Source organism: Mastomys coucha, unplaced genomic scaffold (genome assembly GCF_008632895.1).
Source record: "Mastomys coucha isolate ucsf_1 unplaced genomic scaffold, UCSF_Mcou_1 pScaffold21, whole genome shotgun sequence".
In the NCBI taxonomy this organism is placed as follows: Eukaryota; Metazoa; Chordata; class Mammalia; order Rodentia; family Muridae; genus Mastomys; species Mastomys coucha.
The window spans coordinates 81,449,360-81,458,772 of record NW_022196904.1 but is presented as its reverse complement, the minus strand read 5'-3'; the positions used below and the strand labels follow the sequence as shown (position 1 = coordinate 81,458,772).

The following is a 9,413-nucleotide window of genomic DNA, read 5'->3' as shown; positions in this document are numbered from 1 at the left end:
GAACCAGGGCGCCCTGAAATTAAAAATACCTCTTGTAATTACATCAAGATGGTCTCTCGTGATTCCTGTTGTGCATGTCCTCCCGAGATTTGAGTGAGGGTCTCCCCCAGGGGTCTTTCAATTGAAACAAATTTTCTGTTTATCTACTATGCCAGACAATTGTCATTATTAGAGAAATGGACCAATTCAAAGGAACTTGTGTTTGGTATTGATATCCATAGGGAAAAGTAATAAAGAACTGAAAAGAAAATAGGAGTGGAAAGAAAATGAGTCAGGGCGATGATATAGATAACTGTTAGTACTCTGAGGTGACATTTCAAAGAAACTTGAATGATAAGAATGAACTGTATGAGGATCTTGGGAGAGAATTCTAAACAGAACATGTGTAAAAGTTTGAGTATCAGTATGCCTGAGTGGAGTCACTAAGAGGTTAACAGAGAAACTTGGAGAGGTGAGTGGGGGCCCCGTAGGATCATAAAGACCTAATAAGAATTTAGGTTTAGGTTTTCTTTTAAGCCTTTGGAGGAATTTAGGGCAAGAATGATGTTATTTGATTTGTGTTTAAAGATTGTTATTCTCGAAAAAAGACTTTCATTCTAACTACCGGGGATGTAACAAACTGGAAGGCACAAAGAATATAACATTTCATGTGGGTTAATTTAGGAAAGAACATATTCATTTGACAATATAGATGAAGTTTCTAATTTATTTGTCAAGGAATTGTGCAAGAGCAGTATCGTACAGTATTATCTGTATTGTTTCCTGGGCTCTCTAGTCTATAATGGAGGCCCATGACTACCAGAGACACATTCCTGTTTTGCTTCAGTGGTTTTTATACTTTTTAAATACTTTTATACAAGATTTTCATTGAAGAAGAGCTTATTAACACTGTGTATTTTTGACCAGGTAGTGGTGGCACATGCCTTTAATCCCGGCACTTGGGAGGCAGAGGCAGGCGGATTTCTGAGTTAGAGGCCAGACTGGTCTACTGGCCAGAGTAAGTTCCAGGACAGCAAGGGCTATACGGAGAAACCCTGTCTTGAAAAACAAAGCAAAACAACAAAAAACAACAACAAAAACCAAACCAAACCAAACCAACAACAACAACAAAGGAAACCACTGTGTATTTCCTTTTAAGATAACACACACATACCCTTCATGATGTTTTAACCAGATAGCAGTAATAAAGTAATAAGGTCATATATTATCTAGATGTTGGTTGTGAAGAAAGCAAACCAGGATCTGATTAGTTCTACTTGTTTTTGTATCTAGAATTTCAGAGGGTTGAAAGGCCATTTCCTTTCCCAAGGCCTGAATGAAAGTGGGAATGTCAGAGGAAGTGGCCTTAATTGGGAAGAGAGTTGGTGATAGCTTGGTTTGGAATGGAGATGGTGAGATTTGGATATGCTATTAAAGGAGGCTATGGGATTTTCTAATTAATCTGGGTGGGAGCAGTTTGAAGATGAAGGCAGGGAAAGATGACTCATAGGCACTTGGCCTGGATAGTTAGGTGAATGGCAATGAATTTAAAAATATTATTCACTCAGGAGAGTAGCAAGGGAACCTTTGTAAAAGTGCGCTTTGGGCTTTCCCTTGAATGGGTAGGATTTAGATAGGTGAAATAGATGAGGAAGGCATGCCATTTATCCAACATGTGTGGATCTGTACACTGTTCATAGCCTTGGCTAAGGACTACGGAAGTATGCCAGATATAGTTCTGCATTTTGGAATTTAGAAAATGCTCTGGACTCAACACAGATGTCTCTGTAACTCAACTAAAAGATGTCTTGGTGACTGTGCTTTTTCAGTTATTTCTCTTTTATCATCCAGTATGTACTTACTGAATATTGTTTGTTTGTCAGGCAGTGTGAAGTGCTAGGGTTACATTGGTACACATATTAATAATTTCTCCATGATTTTGGACTGATTTTTTTTATTTTTTAAAACCATGGTAGCATTTATAATTTTCTTTCAAAAATATTTACTTTTTGCTATTTTCTATTGTGGGCACAAATGTGTGTGTATGTGTGTGTGTGCATGTGTGTATGTGTGTGTGTGTGTGTGTGTGCATGTGTGTACATGAACATAGATAACCAGAGGCTTTGGATCCCCTTAGAGTTGTAGTTTCAGGTTGTGAGCCACTGTAGAGGTTTGAATATGCTTGGCCCAGGGACTAGTACTATTAAGAGGTGTGGCCTTGTTGGAGGAAGTGTGTCGCTGTGGGGCTGGGCTTTGAGCCCCTCCTCCTAGCTGCTTGGAAGTCAGTCTTCTAGTGGCCTTGAGATCCAGATGTAGAACTCTGAGCTCCTTCTCCAGCACCATGTGTGCCTGGATGCTAATCGTGCTTCCTGCCATGATGATAATGGACTACACCTCTGAAACCGTAAACCAGCTCCAATTAAATGTTCACCTTTATAAGAGTTGCTTAGGTCATATTGTCTCTTCACAGCAATAAAACACTAAGGTTGCCACTAAATGTGGGTGTTGGAGTCCTAACTTGAATTCTCTGGAAAAGTAGCAAGTGCTCCTAACAACTGAGAGGATGCATTATGTTTCTGTTGCTAAATGCCATAACCAAGCATCCTAGAGAAGGAATAGTTTATTTATGCTTATCGTTCCAGAAAGGTATCAATCCTGGCAGGGAGCTATAATTATAGTAGCAAGCTGCTAGCTTGCTGTAGCTAGCTGTAGTAGGCATGGCAGCAGGAGCAGGAAACAAAGAGCTTTGAAGGAGAGAGAACAAAACTCAAAGTGGTGGGAGGCATTTTAGCTCTTACCTAATCTCATTGACTTCTTCCTGCAAGGCTGCACTGCTTAAATTTCCCAATCAACTAGGGACCAGATGTTCAAATATCAGAGCCTTTGGGGGACATTGTCATTCAAACAGTAACAGCCATGTTAATTGGTTTATGTTTAAAGACTATCAGTCTGACGATTGAGTACATAATAGCCTGGAGGGTGAGAAAGAATATAACATTTCTAGCCTCTCAATTATTTTCTTGATTGTAGTGAGTTTTGCTTCACTGATTTGGCTCCCGGATTGCATGAGCTCCATCCCAGTCTCCACCCCAGAGCTACCTTTGGATCCTTGAATGAAAGACACACACACACACATTAGCTTACTTTTAAAATGCCATGGCTACCTCAAAGGCTGTGCGCTCCTAAACCTTCCCCTGCCACCCCAGGCTCAATTGGGGAAGTGGCCAGTGGACATTTACCCAAAATCTCACATGGTTGGTTGGCTTTATCTTCTGCCATTCCTTTGTCCCATCCTTCTATCCAGAGTCATTGAGATTTCCTCCATTCCTCTCTGCATCCTACCTGCACAAATATAAGTGTCCTAGCCCACGCCCAGCCATTAGCCATTGGCATCTTTACTGATCCATCAAAAACCAACTGGGGACAAGGACCTTCAGCTTCTGGACATGCAGATTCCCGATTGAATCAAAGCCTTAGAGCCAATCTCCAACATATGATTACCACTTGGAGGATAATCTGATTCCATTTAATGGTGTCTTAGTATGCTCAGGCTGTTGTAATTAGAGATTGGGAAAGTTAAACAACAGAAATGTATTTCTTGCAATTAGGGGGCTGGATATCCTAGCTCAAAATCTAACATGATTGTTTTATGGAGAAGGGCCTGCTTTTGACTGTGGTATAACCATGTCCTCGAATGAAAGAGTGAGGAGGGCTTGGGAGGCAGAGCAAAGATGCAAATGTGGTTCATCTAAAGTGGACTCTTCTTATGGTATTAACCCCATGAGAATAGGACCCCTGCTGCCATGCCATTTCATTCCAATCACCTAAAACCTTGTCTCTAAGTAACATTACATGGGAATACAGAGCTTTAATGTGAATTTGGGGAGAGATCTGTTCAGTCAATAATGAATGGATAGCTACCAAAACATTCTAAATTAGTTTAGATTGCCCCCTCTTCTAGAATACATGCTACTTGACACAAATAGGTACCTAGAAGCTAATGGGGCTGTGGTTTTTTATTGGTGTTATGCTTTAAAACAAACAAACAAACTGGTGAGATTGTTCAGTAGTTAAGAGCACTGGCTGATTTTCCAGAGGACCTGGTACAATTCCCAGCACTCTCATGGCAGCTCACAAATGTCTGTAACTCGTTTCAGGAGATCTGACACCCTCACACAGACATGACTGCAGGCAAAACACCAATGCATATAAAAAATGGAATTAAACAAGTCTGGTAATTAAAGCAAATTTTTGTTTCTGTGGCAGTTTCACTGGTGGTTTCACAATTACTGGTATAAAATTCTGCCAGGATTTTTACTCTATAATATTGAAAGGTTTACATTTCTGTAGAACTTTATAAAACACTTTAATCTATCACAGTAAGTCTGTGGAAATGATATCTCTTAAGAAACACTAGTAAGGTATCATATTATTTGATTTATAAAGATCCTATAGTGAATGGAAAAGGCCCCCACAGCTCATAGGAAGTGGCATTATTAGGTGTGACCTTGTTGGAGGAAATGTGACACTGGGGATGGGTTTGAGCTTTCAAATGCTCAAGCCAGGTCTAGTTTCTCTCTGTGCTGTCTGCTGATCCATATGTAGAACTCTAGCTACCTTTCCAGCATCACATCTGCCTGCATCCTATCATGCCTCTCACCATGATGACAATGGACTAAACCTCTAAAACCGTAAGCCAGCCCCAATTAAATGTCTTTTATAAGAGTTGCCATGGTCATGGTGTCTCTTCACAGCAGAAGAACATTGACTAAGACAGAGCCCTAGGTTTATAGATGCTAAGTTATTTGTCCAAAGTCACCCTATAACTGGATGTAAGGCTTTCAGACTTGTTTATATAGGATCCTTGTCACCATACTTATTGTATCCTGAAGGGAGTATGTTCATGCCACATAACCTTACTGTTTCTTCTCACTGTGACTGGTCAGGGGGCTATGGTTTGTTCTAATGAGTAAGAAGGATGGTTTCAGTGGATGTCTGGTGAGGAAAGCTGGAAAAATGTGTTTGAATTAAGGCTAATCTAAGCACAACCATGTAAGCCATATAGTGAGTGAATAGTAGTAGGTCTTAGGCAGTGGATTCAGACGTCAGAGCTTGGTTGCTTTCAGAACATTGATTTTCTTTTTTCTTTTCTCTTCTTTTCTTTTTCTTCTTTTTCTTCTTCTTCTTCTTCTTCTTCTTCTTCTTCTTCTTCTTCTTCTTCTTCTTCTTCTTCTTCTTCTTCTTCTTCTTCTTCTCCTTCTCCTTCTCCTTCTCCTTCTCCTTCTCCTTCTCCTTCTCCTCCTTCTCCTTCTCCTTCTCCTCCTTCTCCTTCTCCTTCTCCTTCTCCTTCTCCTCCTTCTTCTTCTTCTTTTTTTTTTTTTTTTGGTTTTTCAAGACAGGATTTCTCTGTGTATCCCTGGCTATCCTGGAACTCACCCTGTAGACCAGGCAGGCCTCAAACTCAGAAATCTGCCTGCCTCTGCCTCCAAAGTGCTGGGATTAAAAGGTGCATGCCACCACTGCCTGGCAGAACATTGATTTTCTAATCCAGCAGTGTTGCTATTGCTACTCTGACAATTGTTACAAGGCTTAATTTTATACACTAAAGAATGGGAACTGCTTAGCTTGTGGCAGAGGCTCAGAAATGTCAGGTGCCTTCCTTTGATCTTTGGAAGTTCTTAGTTATTCTGGTTGGAATATATAATTGTGCTTAAACCATATTTTCTAAGAAAAATTGAAATTCATGTCAGATGTATTTATTTTTCCTTTAAAAAGACTTAAAAGCTCCAGTACAATCTCAGGCTTATTTTTCCAGGGACATGGTAGATCCTTCCATTGTAAATTCTACCTGAAGATGCTAGCTAGCATCAGTTTTCTTGAATTTTCTAACATGCAGTAGATAATACATGGCCTGGTACTTAACATCTCATTTTAAAACACTTCAATCTTCTTTAAGATATCTTGCCTATGGTGTCAGCATTATAATTATCTGATGCATGTTCCAATAAAAGATAAAGAATTTTCCAATTATGTTTTTTTATTGCTTGCATTGCTGATATTTTCCCTTCTACATATATATCACTCTTGGATCAATTCCTTACATACAGCAGACAATGGTTCTGTTAAAGAAAAAGCAAATGGGGATGGAGAGGTAGCTCAGTGCGCAAGAGCACTTTATGCTCTTTGGGAGGACCTGGGTTTGTTTCCCAGCACCCACATGGTGGCTCACAACCATCTATACTCCATTTCCAGGGGGTCAAATGCCTTCTGACCTCCATAGACACTAGGCACAAATGTGGTCCACAGACACACATGCTCATAAAACATAAACATAAAATTATATACATAAAACACTCATACACATAAAATAAAATTAATAAGTATTTTAAAAAAGATGTTGCAAAAGAAAAGGAAGCAAATGTTGAGAATCATCATCCTGCAAGTGTATGTGCTGTTATCTAAATTATGTTCCTATTTAACTGTCTTTCAGTGAGAGCTCATAAGAAAATTGTAGAATTGAGACAACTTCTGGAAATCGCTGAGAGCAACTTTAAACACTTGGGTGGGATAACAGAAGAGAACCTAAAGCAGAACAAAGAACAGCTGGAGTCTAAGAAGTAATGTTCTTAAAACCAATGCTTTGGCACCTGTAAATTCCAAGGCATCCTTCCTTCCTTCCTGCCTTCCTTCCTTCCTGCCTTCCTTCCTTCCTTCCTGCCTTCCTTCCTGCCTTCCTTCCTGCCTTCCTGCCTTCCTGCCTTCCTTCCTGCCTTCCTTCCTTCCTGCCTTCCTTCCTGCCTTCCTGCCTTCCTTCCTTCCTTCCTTCCTTCCTTCCTTCCTTCCTTCCTTCCTGCCTTCCTTCCTGCCTTCCTTCCTTCCTCCCTCCCTCTCTCCTCCCCTCTTTCCCTCCCTCCCCTTTCTGTCTGTCTGTCTGTCTGTCTTTCCTTTCTTTCTTCCCTTTCTTTCTCCCTCCCTCCCTCTCTCTTTTCTTTCTTTCTTCCTGGGCATGGTGATACACAACCTTAATCCAAGTGCTTAGGAGGCAGAGGTAGGCAGATCTCTGCGAATTTGAGGTCAGCCTAGTCTATATAGTGAGTTCTAGGACAGACAGAACTATATAGAGAAATCCTGATTAAACAAACAAACAAAAACCCCAATTTTTTTGTTGTTATTAAATAAAGACAGGATCTTACAATGTAGTGTTGTTGGCCCAGAATTCATTATAGTCCAGGAATGCTTCATGTTCAAGGAGTTTGCCTGTGTCTTTCTCCTGCATGCTGGAATTAAGGGGTTACGCCACATGTCTGGAATCTGGAAGATTCTTACACATTTCCAAGTTCACCTTTTAATTTAAGGTCCATTCTTTTTTTATTTTTTTAAAAGATTTATTTTATTTATTTTATGTGTATGAGTACACTGTAGCTGTACAGATGGCCGTGATCCATCATGTGTGTGGCTGCTGGGAATTGAACTCAGGACCTCTGCTGTCCCCGTTCGATGTCTCCAGTGTAATTCACTGTAGCTGTCTTCAGACACACCACAAGAGGGTGTCAGATCTCATTACAGGTGGTTTTGAGCCACCATGTGGTTGCTGGGATACGAACTCAGGACCTTCAGAAAAGCAGTCAGTGCTATTACCCGCTGAGCCATCTCGCCAGCCCTTAAGGTCCATTCTTGACCCTCTACTGGACCACAGCCTGTGCTGACCCTGAGGAAATACCTGCCAGAAAATTTCAACTCAATAATTTTGACCTCTTGTTGATCACAGCGGATTCTAAGCCCCAGTTTACCAGTATTAATTAGCTCTCCAAAGCAAATTCATTTAAGTGGTGCTGGCCTCTCGTTAATTACAGCTGGTTCTTTAGCCCCAGCTAACAGCATCTGTTGTTGCAGTGAAGCGCAGGCTTTGCTTCCAACGGTATCTTAAATACATCACAGGAATGGCCCTGGTAGTTGTCTACTCACTTTACAAATCAGCCTACATCTCTCAAAATTCTTACTTCCAAGCTCTCACAACAGTTCATTAAGATTTTAGCTTCCACAGTCCTCTCCCAAACAACCTAGCCAGGTCTGTCACAGCAGTAGTCCACTCTCTGGTATCAATTTCTGTCCTAGTTTGCTTTTTGTTACTGTGATGAAGCACTGACCAAAATCAGTGTGTGGTAGGAAAAGCTGTAGCTTATGCATCTAAGATACACTCTTGTCTTTAAAGGGAAGTCAGGGCAGGAACCCAAGACAAGAACCTGTAGGCAAGAACTGAAGTTGCTTACTGGCTTGCTTCTCATAGCTTGCTCTGCTGATTTTTTTTTTTTAATACCCTAAGGGCCACGTGCCCAGGTGGGCCTGGCTGAGCCTTCCCACATCATTCATTTTCATTAAGAGAGACAAGCTCCCAGGTCATTGTGATGTAAGGACGTTCTCAGTTGCAGTTCTGTCTCCACTTGACTCTAGCTTGTTTCAAGTTCACAAAAAACTAACCAGCATAGAATTATTAATTACCTGCTCCACATTTTACATCACTGATGCCTGCTTTATTTTTTCTGTCTAATAGTTCTTGTTACTTTCCAGCACACCATGTATTTTGCTTATTTATTTTACAGACACTGCTTGTCCCCAGTCCCTAAATCACTGCTGGTTTATATAAGTTGACAAATAAATGACTCATTTTGTTTGTTTTAAAGTATAGATAGCTTCTACTGTTAACAAAAATAGTTGTTAGGTAAATCAGAACTGACTGCAAAAACATTTTTGATAGGACCATCAACGAGCTGGAGGGCCAGCTGGCCTATGAGCGACTCCGCAGGGAAAAGTTAGAGTGTCAGCTGGATGAGTATCGAGTGGAAGTGGATCAACTCAAGGAAACGCTGGGGAAAATCCAGGTCCCCAGTGTTGTGGCTATGGTTGGTGACTTTACACATTTATTTTTCTTGATAAATGGTATATAGAGGTGGCTAAGATTGTAAGATTTGAGTTAGGGATGAATTTGAATCCAAACTACAGCTAACTATACTTTCTAGAGTAGACATCAGGATTATGAATTTGACACTCTTTCTGGAGCTGCATTTTGAGTTTCAAATATATAACTTTTGTTATGGAAAAAAAAAGGCTAAGATCAAAAGGGTAAGAATTTAATAGTGATTCCACTAGGTGTCAGTTTTAGACAAAGAAACAACCTCTCAACAACCCAGATCAACTCCTGACAGAACAATCATAGAATGAGGACAGAAAAACAGTTATCTTCAGTAGGGAACTTAGAGCTATCCAGTCTCAGTAGACTAGTTTTTGACTCACACTTCTGCAAGAAAAGGCTATGTATGGGATATGCCTTTAATCCCAGCCCTCAGGAGGCAGAGGCAGAGGCAGAGGCAGAGGCAGAGGCAGAGGCGCAGAGAGGCGCAGAGAGGCGCAGAGAGGCGCAGAGAGGCGGGCAGAGA

At 40.8% G+C, this 9,413-nt stretch overlaps 1 protein-coding gene across 3 annotated transcripts in view; it reads left to right on the top strand.

The window, feature by feature from the left end:
* Ankrd42 (ankyrin repeat domain 42) overlaps positions 1–9,413 on the top strand; it is a 102,112-nt gene that overhangs the window by 36,016 nt on the left and 56,683 nt on the right. For all 3 annotated transcript variants that reach the window (XM_031387374.1, XM_031387375.1, XM_031387373.1), the window contains 2 exons: positions 6,470–6,596; positions 8,735–8,879. In XM_031387374.1, coding sequence (XP_031243234.1) covers positions 6,470–6,596; positions 8,735–8,879 — 272 coding nt within the window. The remainder of the gene's footprint in view (positions 1–6,469; positions 6,597–8,734; positions 8,880–9,413) is intronic.